Source organism: Tubulanus polymorphus, chromosome 3 (assembly GCF_964204645.1).
Source record: "Tubulanus polymorphus chromosome 3, tnTubPoly1.2, whole genome shotgun sequence".
Lineage (NCBI taxonomy): Eukaryota > Metazoa > Nemertea > Palaeonemertea > Tubulaniformes > Tubulanidae > Tubulanus > Tubulanus polymorphus.
Window position 1 is genome coordinate 4,468,765 of NC_134027.1, and position 18,207 is coordinate 4,486,971.

The 18,207-nt window shown below is 37.5% G+C and overlaps 1 protein-coding gene across 4 annotated transcripts; it reads left to right on the forward strand.

Moving 5' to 3' along the window:
- Nucleotides 1-1,502: 1,502 nt before the first annotated feature.
- On the forward strand, nt 1,503-16,104 carry LOC141902486 (phagosome assembly factor 1-like). Of its 4 annotated transcripts, none has more exons than XM_074790236.1 (15): nt 1,503-1,684; nt 6,318-6,415; nt 10,657-10,740; nt 10,848-10,891; nt 10,990-11,069; nt 11,215-11,241; nt 11,753-11,832; nt 11,924-12,027; nt 12,108-12,220; nt 12,296-12,372; nt 12,457-12,597; nt 12,681-12,763; nt 13,016-13,133; nt 13,443-13,574; nt 13,652-16,104. In XM_074790236.1, the coding sequence occupies exons 1-15, from the start codon at nt 1,621-1,623 to the stop codon at nt 13,724-13,726; spliced, it is 1,320 nt and encodes a 439-aa protein (XP_074646337.1). In that variant the 5' UTR covers nt 1,503-1,620; the 3' UTR covers nt 13,727-16,104. The 4 variants fall into 4 exon arrangements, with proteins under 4 accessions (XP_074646337.1, XP_074646338.1, XP_074646339.1 ...); XM_074790237.1 differs by having other exon boundaries at nt 6,318-6,400; XM_074790238.1 differs by lacking the exon at nt 11,215-11,241.
- Nucleotides 16,105-18,207: the final 2,103 nt, after the last annotated feature.

An 18,207-nucleotide genomic window follows, 5' to 3' on the forward strand; every position in this document is an offset into this window, starting at 1 on the left:
TTACCGGTATACCTCGACTGTAATGATAGAGACAATTTTCCTTATAAGGATATTAGAAAACACTCAGTCATCGACTAATAACAACGATTGCCATTCATCACCACCAAACTGGAGAATAACATTCAGTTTTGAAGAATCTGGCACAAAACAGTTGAAGACACACAGTGTGATAAAGAGTAAAAGCAGAGAATGCAGTAGTTTTCACGAAAGATTATGCTGTAGTTTGATTAGAACTGGCGATGCATCCTTCGCCGTTGGGCATGGGCCCGAACCTCAATGTCGCGTCGGCGCCAGGTTCGTCGAATACCAAAAAGGTATATAACTCAGTTATCATTGTCATTCAACAAGCCAAATCTTACTACACCCAATGAATGGTGATGATGGTTTGTTTAGCCAGGGAAGTGTGATGAGATGTTTATCACACTTCCCTGGTTTAGCTTACATTGGTTACGCTGTGGTTCTGATTAGTTATATATATATAAAACATTTCTAAATAGATAAGGGGCCTTAATTGTGCTTTTTCATCCAGTATTGAATTTATCCGTCATCCATAATTTGCATATATATATATGCTTACAAAATGTGTAGCCTTTTTAATGATTTTTAGAGATTATTGCAGCGATTCAACAAGAAAACGATTGAAATTGATTAAACGTAATCACTTAACAGGTAATCTTAATCGTTTGTTACCAGGGGCGGATCCAGGGGGATGGGTAGACAGTATTGGAAGGAAATTTAAGGGCACCTTTCTGATCTTAGGGCACACCCAGTACCCAGGTCAATGCGAGTGCTGAAGGTGCGACGTCCTTCGAAGGGGGTATGGGGGCCCTCCCCAGAAAATTTTGAAAATATGGTACCATTTAAAGGCTTTTAGAGGGCTTCTAGAGACTAATTAAGAGCAATTCAGAATAAACGAATTCCGGACACGGAATTAGCGGTTGCTGAAATAATGCCTTTAAAAATATTGCCGGTGAAATTTCGAAGGGCACTTAAAAATTCTAGACCGTATTGGGCAATACGGCTAATACGGTCTGGATCCGCCTCTGGTTACAAGACATTTTCATTTTTTTCAAATCAATGTGTACGTTTCGGCCAACTTTGACCTGGAGATTTAGGGCTTCATTTTGGTAAATGATAAATGAATGATCAAAACAAAGGACAATAAACGAGTCTTGTGACAGTTCATGACCACGTGTCATCATTGTTTATATTTATATTATCGTGGTTTATTCTAAAATTAGTGATGACACTGACACGAAAATGTTTCGAAATAAAAAAACTCAACTACAGCCTTAGAATATCAACCATATAAACCTGAACGATTTAAGCCTTGTTTTCATATTACATCCGTGGTTTATTGTGAATGAAAAGTATCGTTCCTAAGATTCTGAGTTGCATTATCGGTCGATTATTGCACGACGTTTCGTCTATCACTGATTCTCAACGTATGACCAGCCGTATTTGTTTACCTTTGTTTGCGCATGCGTGAAACCAATCTGAAAATGGCGTCGACTGAAAATTTGTGAAAGATGAAAAAATGATCCGAAGTAAAATGCGCATTAACGCTTGAATATTCTCTGTCCTCGAGTATTTTAGAAATTTGAAGATTAAGTAGAAAACATGCTCGATTTAGAGGTGCAGCCCGAGAGATCCCTCGGCAATGAACAATGGGAGTTTATTCTTGGTAAGTTGCGTCAGTCGTCAGTCGTGAAATGACTGATCGACTCCCTCCCTGTTTACAACAACAATAACAACAACAGCATTAATCAGCTGATTGCAGGAACATCTGCTTGAATCCTACCAGTTTGAAATCAACCCCAAAGAAATAGTACGGTTGATCTAGGCCCCCTCCTTTCTTTTTGACACTGCAGTAACCTCTTCAACAATCTAAAAGGCAAAGCTCCACGTCACAGAGCAATGACTTTTTTTGTTAAAATGTTTAGATCCATCAGACAGGAGTCAGAGAACACTAATATATGTCCTGACCACACGGGTTCACCACCAGGGTTCGAACCCCCACCTCTCAGTTTTGAATCAAACACCTTACAAGAGATGACTCAGAAATTTGCTTGGTCCCTTTTTGGGGCCTTCAGCCGCCGTCCCGGGAGATTGAGTCCCCTCACTCATTCTCCAACCAATCTTGTGAGTCCCAAGATAAAGTTACCTTCACACCTGACACGCTGCTCTTGTTGAGTCCCATCTCAAGATCAAGTCCCTTCATCCCTGAGTCCCCAGTTTTCTGACTCCCATCTCGCAGATAGAGTTCCCGAGCACCATCTCTTCTGCATATCGCTCTACTCATTGAGTCCCTATTCTCTTAGTACTCTCTTCTACATGTCCCCTCTACCCAGAGTCAGAGTTCCCAGTTCTCTGAGCACCATCTCTTCGGCATATCCCTCTATTCATTGATCATTGAGTCCCTATTTTCTTAGCGCTCTCTTCTGCATGTCCCCTCTACCCAGACTCCGAGTTCCCCTTTCTCATCTTCAAGACCCCTTTTCTACGAGTGCTCTTTTCTCTCGTGATATCTTTTCATATAGGCTACCTATAGGCCTATCTCATGTACCTGCATCAACGTTGTTACCTGGTATGTGGAGCCCAAAAGGTATTTGTGTCTGTGTACTTGATTTTATGTCCAGCGAGAAAATGAAACAGTTGCTGGATATCATATTTCCTTGTAGCCCTGATAGGTCAGGTGTTCGTGTAACGGGTTCAGCTCCAATTTCAGCAGAACTTTAGTCAGTAACCAAACTGGTGTAGTCAGTAACTGGATGGTGGTTGAGTCAGTAACCAGACTGTTTAGTCATTAACCATACTGTAGTGTTGTCATTGACAAGTCAGTAATAGTAACCGGATGTCAGTTTAGTCAGTGTCTGTGGTTTATGTGGTCAGTAATACGAGGGACACACTAAGCGATTTTGCATCACACCATTGAATCATTGTTTAATTCGCCTAGTTGGTTGGCGCTTGAAGATCGCCTTTGACGATTGAGGCAGTCGACTAAATCGCCCGAATCCAACATGTCGGATTTGGTCGCCGGCGGCCAAATCGGCTTGTGTGTCTGGCAACAACGGTCATTTGACTCGGACGCCGACCAATGACGGCTCTCCAACAGTTCACATGATAGCAAAATGACAACCAGTTTATTGAAATGGTGGGGATAGTATCAAAAGCGGTGCACTCAGTTTTCTGATAGTATCTAGGCGGTCAAATAGCCGATGAGTTAAGCGATGATCACTAGTGTGTCCGTGCCTTTACTCTGGTCCTGCTGTTTTATGATAATCGATAGCCCGAGCATGGGCAGACAAGCCAGTGTAAAGAATCGGCCAAAAATATATTTAATATGGGCGTGTCAGTTGTTAGACTGGCGCATGGGTGAATCGTTTGGGTGATTTCACTAATCGTCACGATTGGGCGAAAAAATGCGCTCGTGCTCGTCTAGCTTACCATAACTAATGGTTACCTGCCACATCTCACTTAACATCTTCCGATTATTTCCCTTCTTATGTACTTTTTAACAGACCTCAACACTATCTTGATTAGTGATGATAACACATTTAGACATAACAAATAAAACCCACAGTTAGGTCTGTAATACAGTATATTTTTCGAAACTGTCAAGAAAATATACTGTTTTACAGACCTAACTGTGGGTTTTATTTGCTAACTCGACACTGAGATAGGTATCAGTCAATTGCAGACATTTAGACATCTAAATCATTGCCAGGGCTTGCATCAGAAACAAATGAAATGAATGGTCTGTTTTGAAGTGTTAGTCAACTTCATGTCGTAGATTTGTATCTTTGTACTGATCATCTTTTAATCTGCTGTAATCGCTGTTGATGCGAATTTTATCCAACTTTCGGGCTTTCAAAGTTCATAACCTATCTCGTTAGCCGACGAAATCATCCGATAAAAAATCCACCCACGATTTTCATGACGAAAAAAATGAGTGGACAGCTTAATCGAACGTGTGACAATGACCTGAGGATTTTTTTCGGTGTCAGGCTAGCGTTAATGAATGATAGATGAGAAACGAATGGTCATTCAGCTGATCATCGTAAATTACGATCGTCAATGAATTTCATTAAAAGAAAATCTCTTCTCGTCAATGTTGTATCACCTTGGCATTCTACGATCGGTTGACGAGACATAAGAAAATATCTGATTTTCATTATCTTAGTGAATTCAAGATAGCCACTGACCTGGAAAACCTAGGAAAACTTGGGGAATCAGAAGAATCTTGCAAAAAATCAGGGAAAACTGTCGGCAATTGCACTTTATCAATACCTGAAAATTGCTACCTACGATTGCTTAAATTAAGCAACAAATCTCTGTTACCTGCCACAGATTCACTCGGGGAATTATGTGTTATAACGTGTAAAAATCAGGGAAACTTAGGGAAATAGGGGATGGTGGCCATCCTGGAATGAGAATGTATAGTATGTGAATATGATTTGAGAGTCTGGCTAGCTACAGTATACCCTAACTATGCTCATCAAAAAGTTTGTTTGACTCTTTCACTGTTAAATTATTTTGTAAAGAGTTCACGTGTACTATCGACATTGTGGGTGTCAATAAAACAGTTCAATGGTAACAAATAAAAAAAATGACTCGAGAACTACTTGTCCCTATAATTTGGTGAGGGCCTTATTCGGGCTTTGTTCCATTATTGAATGATTGAATAGTTGAGTGCTGCTACCATTGTGAGCTTTTCCAGCCATTTAAGGATTGGTCAACGGTCGGCGATGATCTTTTGTTTTTGGATCCCGACCATAAACGGTATTGCTATTAAAGTGAGGTATATATGTGTGTGGGTGGATGCGACCAGTCAATTGGCCTCGATTGACCCGCGAATTCATGATTACCAACCTACGTACTATGTCGCCCACTTGTCACCGGCACGCTGGTTCTTTGTTTGTCAGCACCTTCGATGAATAGCGTGCGTTGTTTTTTATTCAGTCACTGATTTCCGATTCGACAGGAAGAATTTCTTTAATTGAGTAGAATGTGAGTGTACGCTAGCCCCGAGCGAACAAGCGCTATTTAGTTATCCGTGATCGTGTCATGCATAGACAATTAACACAAAATGAAGACCAGAAAGAAGTGATCGTCCACCTTTGTCCCTCGCTGATTATTAGCTACCGTATTCAAGTTTTTTAACTGTTGTGCGTTTGACAAAGGTATCTCTGATCGTAAATAGTTGAGACTATTCCCAGTCCTGATGAATATCATTGAGATCTAAACAACTGTTATTGTTTTTTCTTACTGCTTATAACTATAACAAATAAACTAAAAAGATGTGCGAAATGAAAATGTAGGTATGAAATAGTAACGTCTGAGAGAGTATCCTTCATTCAATGAGACCTGAAACGCTGCTGCTACTTGTACGATAAAAACTATTGCCTCTAGCGATATTCTGAAAATATCTGAACCTCTTTTGAAGCTATAAATGGCTATGTGAGAGAGTTTGAAGTAGACGCGCGTTGATTTTTACTTCCTGTGAATGATTACAGATGGTTTAGTGAATAAAGTCATTTCTACGCAGCTGATCAATTCGTATCAGTAGAATCGTCTTTTAGCGTTTCTTGTTTTATTACTTTCATGTCAGGTGTCTGCTTTACGGTTTACTAATGTCTTCGTTCGTTCTTGGACTTTCGTTTGTTCATTCAAACGTAACAAGTTATCATGATTATTTCCACCCTACTGACTGCCAGCCGAGGTCGACTCTGTAGCTATGCGCTTATGAACTTTTAATCAAAGTTCTCCGTGAATAAAAAGTAATTTTCGGTAACGACGTATCGCGCGACTGTGAAGGTGATGTGTGTCGTAATTATGGTCTCGTCAATGTTGCTCAACGACCAGCTGAACTACCGTTCATTTTGCCTATTCTTAACGAGAATCTTTTAGAAATTTAAGAATTATCGATAAATCAAACCCCCTCCAGTGTGTCTCGGGCGATCTTTGTCTTTTAAACGCGCGCAGACCTTGACCGTTTATTACGACTGCTCTTTGAATTTCTGTGAATTACCCGCTGTCGATTGTAGCAATCACCGTTAATTGGTCGATCTTTGGAATCTTCGGTGTCTAATTTCATTCTCTATATGCTGGAACTATCCTCTGATAGCCGCGGGGTTCGAATATGAAGGGCTCATTATTTCTTCATTTCAAAGTCAGGTGTTAAAAACAGAATGAGCTAGCCCTTAATTCGAAGCCATCTTCAATAGATGGTGTCACTCGATTAGCTATCACTACGTCTCATGAAATTAATGAACTATGAATTTCTATATTATTTTTTTTTTCTATGTATTTCACAGGTATGCCGTTTAACCAAGCTGTGAATATACTCAAACGTCAGGATCGAGTAATACGCGGTGTTGAAGTCTGGTATAATGACCAGGTAGGGCGCTCTTTGGTAAGCATAGTATAGACCAGCTTCTGCCAACCCTTTGAAATGCAGAAAATGACGAAATAGTTTTAGCTAAAACTTGAATTTTGGTGAATAGATCATTTTCTGAGTTTTAAAGGGTCATCGTTTCAAATTGTGTTTGCACTCCTAGCCGAGATGATGGTCCTGGCATTAAGGATTATCAAATATCATGCGTCATAACATTGTATTGGTATTTTGATAATGATGCTGTTTTATTCGTTATCTAAGAGAAATAGTTTCTTAATAATGTAAAATCCCACGAAAAGATAAACGAGTCAGAAATTTTTTCTTGAGCTAATACTTAAAATTCAATGTTTGGAATCAACGTTCGAGAATGCGTAAGTTATAACATGGACTAAAACGAATTTTTGAAGTTGAATATTAGGATATACTGAAAATATTAGATACCGGGTGAAACATAAGGAAACATTAAACACTCGGTTTGTCTTTCTGTGGGATTTTATATTGTTATAAACCCGGACGGAGCGTTTCATCAACGGTTATCAATGCTTATACTTATCGCTTTCAAGGGAACTGAACATTTCTTATCATCATCGCGACGAACTTCTATCATACATCATTGAATCGTCGCGTTTAATCATCATCCATCGGCGACGGATAGCGATCTCGGCCCGGTCATTAAAATCACGTTTTCTCGAATGAAACTTCCAGCGTCTACCGAAGGATTAGATTAAAACATTTTCACGTGCGACGACGACGAAAGCGATAGAAAATTGCGCAGATTATCAATATGAACGCTGTAGTCGGTGCCAGATTTTATCAGTCGCAGCTTATCCTAAACAGTGTGGCGCGTTTAACTGTGATTTGATGCCGCTTTAGAATCGCGCATGTAGCACATCTTACTAACATGATTGATGGCATGAAAGAAATGTGATTAATGATGAAAGTTGATTTAGAAATCAGTTCGATTTCCGTATCGTCGAATTTTCCCTGGAGGATTTAAGTATTTTGTCAACTGTTTTATAAATACTTCAACTTCAATTATGCATTTAGGTTCATCTCCGAGTGAATGAAAATAACGCTCTTTGTCGCGTATAACAATATGTTTCCTGTTTTGCGATAATCCGCCGCATTCATAATGATAACTGCGCGAGATTTTAAACGGATTAAATCGTGTTTAGATTTTGAATTTTTGATATTTAATCGTGAAGCAGCTGAATAAACTGCGATGATATTTGGGATGAAAATTTACGATATGCGATCAGTGATTTAATGTCTATGGATCGATTTCTGCAACAACTTCTTTTATCCCAAGTTTTTTTTTCTAATAGCCGAGTCCGAGAGGCCCTGGTCTTTTTATATTAAAATGGATAGAGATTACATGTAACACCTGTGCTGTTACATGATATTATGCGTCGTGTGATTTCTGGTTTGACAAAAATCCAATTCAAAACAACCGCTATGGTTTCCATTGACGGCCACACAACGCTCGCGGCTGATGCTCCGGGTAATAAAACCCGCCGGCACGGGTACCTCGCCCACGGGCTCGCGACGACAACGTCCTTAATTGATATTCCAATTTGAAGTGGATTTCAATGATTTCGACAAAAAAAGTGAGCAGAATTCTGCAAAAATGACGCTTTCTTTGTTCTTTAAAGTAAAGACGATTGTATGAAGTGGCTGAACTCACCGATCTAGCCACTGCTTCTGCGATTTTTTTTTTTGGAATAGTTAATTTCTAACAAAAGATGCTATGTAGGTGTTGATAAGAGATAATTACTGTCACCAGTCAATAACAGCCGATTCTCTGTGGCTTCCTGGTTTCGAACAAAAGGAATAGCTCGTAATTCAGTTGCCGGGTCCTCGATGTTATAAATCTTTAGGTTGACTTCTTCCGGGCCACAGGGAAGAGGGATGTCAAGATAGTATTTGAAGATGCTGCACCTCTCTGGGATTATTGTCATCAGTTCGTTACTGGGGTAATCCCTAATTGAACTTTCAGTATTTTATTCATAATGTGCTCAAAGGTTATTGCCATTTACGGGCAAAAAATCGATGGTCGGAACATGAATTTTTCATTCTTGAACTTCCACAAGGGGAGGAGGTCAGATGGATGAAATTTTTCCGAAATTAGGTCTGCATATGTTGCATGCTCTTGTTCTCAGTGGATTGTGCCATTATTTGGTAGCTCAATAGTGTCCTAATTCGTCCTGTTCAGAAAGTTTCATTTTCCTCTGGTCCGGTGAAACATCTAATTTGGCTGCTCTGATTACCAATAAGAACAATATTTCAATCTAAAAACACTTCAATGGTCGGCATTTCCTCGCAATTGATGCTTAAAAACTGGTTACCGGAAGTTTTTAGAGGCTGAAATGAAAGACTATTTCGCAAATAATTCTACGAAATTGTCACTTGAAGTCGACTCGTGATTGATTTATGAGTTTCTTAATTAGACGAAAGTCATTTCGAATTTGTCGTTTTTTTCCAGCGTGTTTATAATAGAAGCGCGTGTTTTATAGAAGTGGTTTATTCAGTTGTCCGTCGTCGTTCGGTATTACGTGAACGTTGAATAAATAGAAAAACATCTCAAAGTGTAATAAATAATCACTGTGCGCGTAGGCGAGGAATTAAATGCGTATTTCAAGTTGTCATTGATTACAAATTCATTCGCGATCGGATGTAATTTTTTTACGGTGTGTATCCTGTTTCACACATTACCGTTGCGACGAGTTGCCGGACTGGACGCCGCACGTCCTGTCTTTGTTCGTCGTTTCGATTCAGGTGATCTGTTGTGAGTATGATCGCCGTCGTCGTCGATTCTTACGACCAGTAATTAAACATTTTCAATAAAATGAAACGTGTAAAGAAATATTGTCTCCGCGATCTGTAATCTTGCCGTGTGTTGCGCACGCAATATTTGATAATTACTTCACTAAGTGACAATAATCGTCGAAGAATGTTGATTCATGATGGCGTCATTTGAAATGACGGGTATTTTTCTTTTTGAAAGAAATGAAACTCGATATTTCACCCAATTATTGCCGTTTAGAAGGTAACATCTTAACACATGTTAATGGATGCTGTAGTTGAGAATTAGAATTCACGTTCTATGTGTTTATTGATAGATTCATTAGCCACATTTATATGATGTTTTATGTAAGTGCCTTAGAGCAGTATTTTATTGAAAAAGGTACCAAATATGGTAAATGATAGTGAAAATAATCGTGATAATAATAGATTCAATTATTCTTATGCTCTGAATGTGAATATAATGTTTATCTAATAGTCAACAGAGTTTTCTGATAGAAATTTCACGATGATTTTAGAAGTCAAATAATCCCCGAAATCATTTTGAAATGAATGATGACTTGCATTGTGACTTCTTCTAATTATCGTGATTACTGGGATTTCATTTGTTGCGTAAGAAAATTTTGATATTAAAAAGATAAATCAATTTAGAATGGTGGCGTATCCCGGATAGTAATTGGGCAATTAGGTGTGAAGAAAATAGAATAATTGCCCTGAGCATTTCTATAATCTTTGTCGAGCATGAGCCAGTAGATTGTGTGTCGTCCACTTGTGGCATTTTTTGTATTGAATTAATTGATAGAAGTGCCTCTACCTGGGTTGCCATGTGGTTTTTGAATACGGTAGTTAAAATCTCCCCCCCCAGTGAGGGACCTTGGCGCAATGTGTGAATTGCGATCTTAATTTTCTCTGAAGTTCAATCGTTAGGATCAATGGTTACTGGGACAATATTATTCAACGGAACAGTGCTGCATGATAATATCCCCAGCAGGGAAGAGGGGTTTGGGTACCGGCCATGAAAAAAAAACTGCTGCGGTGTTAAATCTACTGCATGAAAATGAATGCATCAGGTGGAACTAGATATTTTAGATAAAGCTTTGAAGAGAAATTCATGAGGAATATGTGCTCTAGGCTAAGACAGATGTCAAAATTGTCGAGATGGGACCCAAAAACTCTTTAGGTCCCACAAAACAATAGGATGAAATGATAAATTGGACAATAGCCGATAGCTGTGTCTTGCCACACGAGTCTTGCACGAATTTGAAACAAAAGGATTTTGTAACCTTCAGATAAATTTGGTTTAGTGGCTGGCCACATTGAATAATGCCTGTGGCTATCTATTACTTCACCCTTGCTGCCACATTAATGTATCTTACCCATTTTCTTGCATTAGAAATAGCGAGATACTGTTAGATTTCATGTATTGAACACAGTTTTTACGTATTACTATTTTGCAGGCACCTTTACTGACAGATCTGGTCATTAATTTACCCCTGGATGGAATCCGACTGATATTTGATGCAATCTCACAAAGATTAAAGGTAAATGTATAATTGTATTTCACAAAACTCCCACTAGATGGTGACACTATACAGTTCTCGCCAAACATCGAGCGTAATATCGTAATTTCTCTCGTCCACTTTTTCAGATAATAGAAGTTTACAATATGACGAAGGTCAAGTTAAAGTATTGGTCAGTAGACATTTTTCGACATTCAAATTTCTAATTACGGGTAATGTTACTAGATATTAGCTTCCTTATCGAACGAAATGATTTGTTTATTTTTATAGCGGGATGCATTTCAATTCGATGAATGTTCAGCCGACCATTGAACAGATTGACCAGTCGTTTGGTGCCACCCATCCCGGAGGTTTGTACGGATCTCGGTTCAATATCTGGTGAATTGAATCTCTAAGCGAGGGCGCGAATGCTACAAGATTTATAAAAAAATGTTTTCATCAACTCCCGAAGATGGCAGCACATTCTTAAGCTGTTGAAATCTTTATATATTTTAGTGTTCGTTCCTTTTTCAAAAGAGGACCGTAAGTTTGGATTCACTAATTCTTCCATTTGCTTCACCTATGACGTCTCTGATTATAAGATCTGCTGAAGCGAAGATACATACCACACCACTAATCAAGTGTATATTGATGATTTGCTTTGCAGTTATGAATATTTTTGTGTTCTAACTTACAAACTGTCTTCAAAAAAGACTGTCTTCAAAAAGACAGTTTTATGCTGCTCACTGCGTGCTGCCTGATTTATGAAATCGTGAATGAAATGTTCATACGTACCTGTAGAAGCTCCTGTTTCAATCATATAGACTCTGATTTTCCTCTCATGGATTGGATTGCTGCCTTAATCTCTGAAACACCTTCAAAGTATTATTAAATCTGCTTCAACCAAATAGAAAGATCTATCTGTGAAGAATTTTGGTTCTGGTGTCCTTTTTGATTTGTGTATAACACGTGTGGCTTAAATCAAAACCTAATTGAAAATAATCTAAGCCTTTAAACTGTTTTTAAAATGAAGAGGGTTCTTGTCTATTTCCAGTTTATGATAGCGAGAAACAGCTTTTTATTCTGAACTTTAGAGGCCTTTCATTTTCCTTTCCTATAGAATCGAAATTTGAGGTGAGTGGTTTGAATTTCTTATGATTGTATCTTGATTGATGTATCTAAAAAACATACGTAACATTGATGAATTTGTATTTTGTTATTTCAGCCACGTTATGCTCATGGTTTAGGCTCACTCCAATTCCCTAATGGTGCCTCTCCTACCGTGTCAAAGATGTGTATATATACAGGCAATAGTCTCCTCGATACCAGGTAAATTTTGTCATAAATTTACAACTCGCTTCAACAACTAAGTGATAGGCTTTTCGAACTGAATAATTTTCTTCTTTCAGAGCACCTCCCCTACCTACTCTATGCTTCTATGGTCATACATATTTAGATCATCTAGAAATCATACGAGATGCCTCGCATACAAAGAAACTGAAATTTCACCTAGTCACTGAAGGTAATTTCGTAGTTTGTGAGTACATTTTATATTCACTATTAAACATTTTATTAAAAGGTTTATGCGTATTTTCAGGTGTTGGACCTGGAAAACTTTCAGAACCAAGAAAGCGATCGCTCGAAAGAGAAGTGAAATTCGGAGACACTTGTCAGGTCTGATCTCGGATACCGTTTACGTTTCTCAATTCACAAACGATTTTACGTCGCGAATAATGAATTCTATCCGGTATTTTACAGGATGTATATAGCGCTCTCGGTTGTCCGAGTAAAGTTTACTATAAACACGAAGATAAAATGAAGATACACGCGCGTGACGCTCACAAACTTGCACAAGCGACACCTTCTGACTATTTCTATAACTATTTCACTTTAGGATTAGTAAGTATCATACCTAATGTTAAATCCATTCATTCATCTTTTCTATCATTCTGATATTTTTTTCCTTGATATTTCTATTATAGGATATTCTATTTGATGCAAAAAGTAATGTTGTCAAGAAGTTCGTTTTGCATACCAATTTTCCAGGTCACTATAATTTCCACATGTAAGTATTTTGTCATCCTGATCATGGGTAATCAATAATTATGATAATGATAATAATTTGAGCAATTTGTAAAACGCCTTCTATGTATGACCATGCTCAAAACACTTCCTCCTCGAAAGATTTGCGAAACAGCCATGTTTTCAAATTGATTTTAGATTGGTCAATGCTGTCAGATGATCTTAGTTATTTGGTAAATTGTCAATACCATTATTATAACTTCATTGTGTACATAGTGCATTCTTGTTTTTGCAGGTATTACAGATGTGAATTCCGTATACCTGTATCACGTCATAAAGTCAAGTCTGATTCTATGTGTAGTGCCATCATGGAAGAGGACCCTGATACTTTAGTAATAAAATCATACACTAAAGTGAGTGTATATACCTCAGAAAGTCTCAGATCATTGCATAAGCACTAAATTCAAAATAGATTTTGCTAATTTTAGTGTAGCCTACACATGTATAAAATGTTCAGAAGACAAATTTCCGAAATTTATGGAAACCAAAACTACAATGACTAAATCATTGGCAAACAATCACCAGCTGGTCAAACGTCGAAAATACCGATTGCTGATAACTGTAGGAAGAGAATTTTCTATAGATAGTGGGGTTGGCGGGTAATCAGAGGGTCGAATGTATCTGAAATAATTCTACGGATATTTATGTTATTTATCTTATAGTGGAATGAGGTGCAAGCTTTTCTATTGAAACCAAATGAACGACCAGTTGTGTTAAATCGGGCATCATCGACAAACACCACTAATCCATTCGGTTCTACATTCTGTTACGGTGTCCAAGATATGATATTTGAGGTAAATGGATATTTAGTCGAATAACGTAAACTCCTTTGAACAGTTCTATATAATGCTGTTCGCCGTTATTGTTTTAGGTTATGCAGAACAACCATATAGCTTCAGTGACGATATACAAACCAGAGAAAACGAATAGCGACGTTGTTCACTGAATGGCTGTCGTTCTGTAATTGTGCGCGTGTGTGTTTCCCTTCAACCAGTGTGTTGGATTGTAGTGGTATAACGTACATTTGATATCCCGACATTCCTACTGCAAAGACACGGGGGATGGCAGCTATTTATGAATGTATGAATGTGGAAATCGGTCCCACAAATGGACGGTCAATTCCGCCGTGCGGTGACCGAGAGCTTATTCAGGAAATAGATTCATTAGCGACGAGTACGAAAAAACATATTCAGGAAAATCTCGCGAGTTCACGCGATGCCCAACTTTTGACAAATTTTCTCCAAAAAATAACTGCTGCTGGAGATTAGTGATGGATTTACCTGTGATTTGATATTGTGTTAGCGCGAGTTGAGAACTGTGCCGACAAACAGAATGATATCTCCTGTTTATCGTTATTTCTCTAGAGCTATTCGTGTTCATATTGTGTGTAATTATGATAAATAGCTTTCCATATCTACATTATCAGTATTTTCTATCGAGCAATCCACGCTGTATTTCAGTTAATAGCTGTTTTACTGTCTGTCCTTACATTTACCGGTATATGTTTTCAATGGGATATTTCTAAATTATGTGTCAAAAGTAAAACATAATTTGCTAATATGATCCGCTCCCCCCTCATTCATGTACACTTGGAGTGTATCTTTTATATTCTAGGTTGCACATACATAGCGCACATTTTAAATACATGATATGCATATTTTGTAAATAACGATGAAAAAGAAATACTGATCTGAAGTTAATAATAGCACAATAGAAGCCTAGAGTTTGCTGTAAGTTGCGAAGCTGTCTCGACAGTTCTTTATATGGATTCACACATATGAAAGAAAGGGACCACTTGGTTTAATTACAGCTTTATAAACTCGATTAAGAATCTGCTGTACTTACCAATCAACAGTACTTGATAAACAGAAAATAAACTCATTTTGAATTACGATGAATGCCTAGAACGATTTTGGAGCATATATTCTATAGCTAGAGATACAGGGCTGATATTGTTTTCATCACTTGTAAATATGGAAATACATTCATAGTTTGAAGTTTCCTATCACTTAATGTGGAGTTTATGGAAAATGAAAAATCGAAAAAAAAATTACTTTACAAAATTCAATGTGTCTTATTACTCAAAAACTAAGTACATGTATCAGGGATGGTATAATATAGGTAAATATTATGTACTAATGTAGTGTGCTGATTGTTTTTTATTCTTTACAACTTGAAACCATAGATATATAGACGTTACCTTGAAAAAAAAACTTATTTAGTTACCGCGGAGTGTTGCATTGTTAGTTGCTGCTAAATATCAACTAACTTTGCAAATACATGTAGTGGATATGTGGGTGGACGCAATTGCAGTTCATGTGAAAGATGGATTGTATGAATGAGGGATTAATGAGTATATGCGTGTTTCTTTTCATCTAATCATTAAAACCTGAATATTAATCAACCTACCAGTAGACAGTGATGTGTGCGATAAAATGTTCCAATCAGGAAGTTGTCGTATAAGGTCACTGCTTTAGTTGAACCCCACTAGGTTTTTTTTAGAATAAGACTCACAGGGACGAATGTTTTATTCCGTAGAGTATCTGTTTCATTTTCTAGATATCAGCTTTTATACAGAATATAGTTATTTTTCTCTTGAAGAAAGCATGTTTGATCTGTCCTTTTAGATATGTGCTAAGTGTTTTTAAAATGGGCCTTTGCAATATGATATATACATACATAACCGGTATACACCCGATAAACATGTTAGAAGTTACAGGTGAGCACACATAGTTGTTGGTTGATTGTTTCAGTTAAAAGTTAAAAGCTTTCTTCATCAATTGGATGAATATTTGTAGTAGCAGAAGCAACGAATGCATTAATCATACATTTTGTTTACGATCTCTCCGTACCATTTCACATTTTGTCATCAGTTACCATGAATAAACATTTCCATCTGTATTAAGTTGATTCATGTTAATGATTTTTAGATTCTATGAATCTTGATATTCAGGTTAGATTCGAATGTAGTAGATGATATTTATTAAACACTGCCCAGTAAGAAGCTGCCAGGCATATGTAATTGATTATGGGGTAATTAGTATATTATTAGATGAAAGTACAAGTATGAGAATATATATTGTTTCTTTAAAGCGATGAGTGACCATTTATCTACCTACCTGCCTACCTAATTGTAATTCATCATAGTTGATTGATCACTTAGATAAGTAGTGCAATGCTGATCAGATATTGGTGGAGACTAGATGTGTAAATAGCACATCCTCAGAGATTCTTCAATTGATATTATATTATTTGGGCGCTGTCCAAAGACGTTAAACAGTTGTAAGCCATTTCAAGTGAATGTAATAAAGAACTATTTATTGAATAACAAGTAATTTTCTGTTGTAGGTTTTCTGCTTGGCTCTTGTGATGATTAAGGGTGATTTTGTCACATTATAGATACCTATCAAATGGAAATAGGAATGTTCTCTTATTGCACGATTTCTACTTAAACATTATCATTAATATATTTTACAGATAAGTTCATCCCACTTATAATCAAAGCAATTAATAAAAAGAGAGATTGGTGGGACAATTGATAATACATGTATTTGTATTTTTCATAAAACCAATGTTGTTGGCAGCACCGTACGGTCACCTAGCGGAATTTCTGTGGACTAAAAGAAATTGGTAGTCGTGATTTAAAACATCCTCCATTGGCAGGGATTCGAACCCAGTGGCTTCGCTAGATTTAGACTGGTCGCCTGTCTAATTCTGCGTGCCTTCATTCGCAGTCAGAATAGGTAGAGACCGTCAACCAGTCTACCACGGTACCGTGGCGAGTCAGTCGATGAAGCGAGTCTCCTTAGATGCGAATGGGACCATGCGTAGAAGAAAAAGAATTATTAAAAAATGATTTAATTATCTATTTGTCTATATAGTATGGTGGCTGATTTAGGACATGGCAATATTTTTCTGAAATTTTGTTTACATTACAGTGGGAAATGATTAGAAATGAAAGGTTGCAAGTACTTACAGTTAATGGCACGCATGGACTGGCCATCTTAGATCACACCAAAAAGATAACCGAAGAACAAAATTCCAGTAAGAACAATCGCTGATCCATACAAAAAAATCAAACCATTTTGATGTCACCCAAAGGAGTATTGATGTCACGCAAATGAAAATGGTTACATATAATCCTATAAAAACAAGACAAGTCAATCTAGTAAATTCTAGGACATTTAAAACGGCTCATCCAATCTCTCGCTAGTTCTTTCTTAGAACGGACATGGTACTGGGTACCAGCTTTTGTCCACATACACGCGCAAACGCGCAAAATTCGTAGTCCGTTCCAAATCTTAGAACGGACCTGGTTTGGTCTTTTTCGGACTAAATTGGACCGGTTGGACCAATTTTGTTCGGACTTTTGCAAGTGTGAACGCTTGGTCTAAATAACGTAGTGTGAATGCGCCTAATCCTTTTAAGGGAGTTGTTAACATGATGACTACCAACTCTAAAAATATATACATCTATTGACTTACCATCGCGACAAGATAAGAATCCGGGAATTGTTTTTACATATTCTCTATGCAAAGCAATTCTTGTGCTGTTTTGAGGAGTAGCGGTGGTGTATTCGTCTCATCATTCGAGGTTGGCATTGGGTCGGCCATTGTTAAGTATTGTGGTATTTTCTTTACCTTTATTTTCTTTACGGCGTCGTCTGATTGACGGTTTTTTAACGCGCGATACTTCAATTTTTTCAGATTCTTAGTCTTATCTATTTTTGCTACCCTATACTTCCCAACAATTGTTTTATTACTTCGAAATCTATTCTGCCCGCCTGATGGCTTTTGTGTATTATACGTACCGTAAAACGGGGTGAATAGGAACAGCAGGGTGAATAGGAACAGGCAGTGGGAAAAGTTTTTTCTCTCCTAATATTAACTTTAACGTTTGACGAATTAATTCTAAATTCTTTTCAAACTTTAGCCACAATGCAAGTTAGAAAATAACACAGTAAATCATGGTTACAAGCATGTTCATCTCGTGACTACTGGAATTTAAAGTTTGGCCACTTTTTCCATCAAAATTTGACATGATCAAAACTTTCACCATTCAGATCATGCGGTTTGTCCACCACCTGTCTCCATTGAGCTAAAGGACCTGTGGGATGGATGTACACATATTCATATTTAGTTAGCTAGGCTTGTTGCACAGATGAAATTAAAATGATGTTTTTTGATAATTTCGGGTAAAAAGTATATAAAACCGGGGTCAATAGGAACAAGCATGTCGCGAAACTATACTAAACCAAAACCGGGAGCAAAAATTACCAGAAATATGGTAAGGACTTACTGAAAGAAGCTGTAGCTGCAATAAATGCTGGTTTGTCTAATAGAATTGATTCTGCAACATATGACATATCTAGAACTGATTTGTTTAGATATGTTCCTGAATTAAGGGAAAGATGGGAGTTATTTTAAT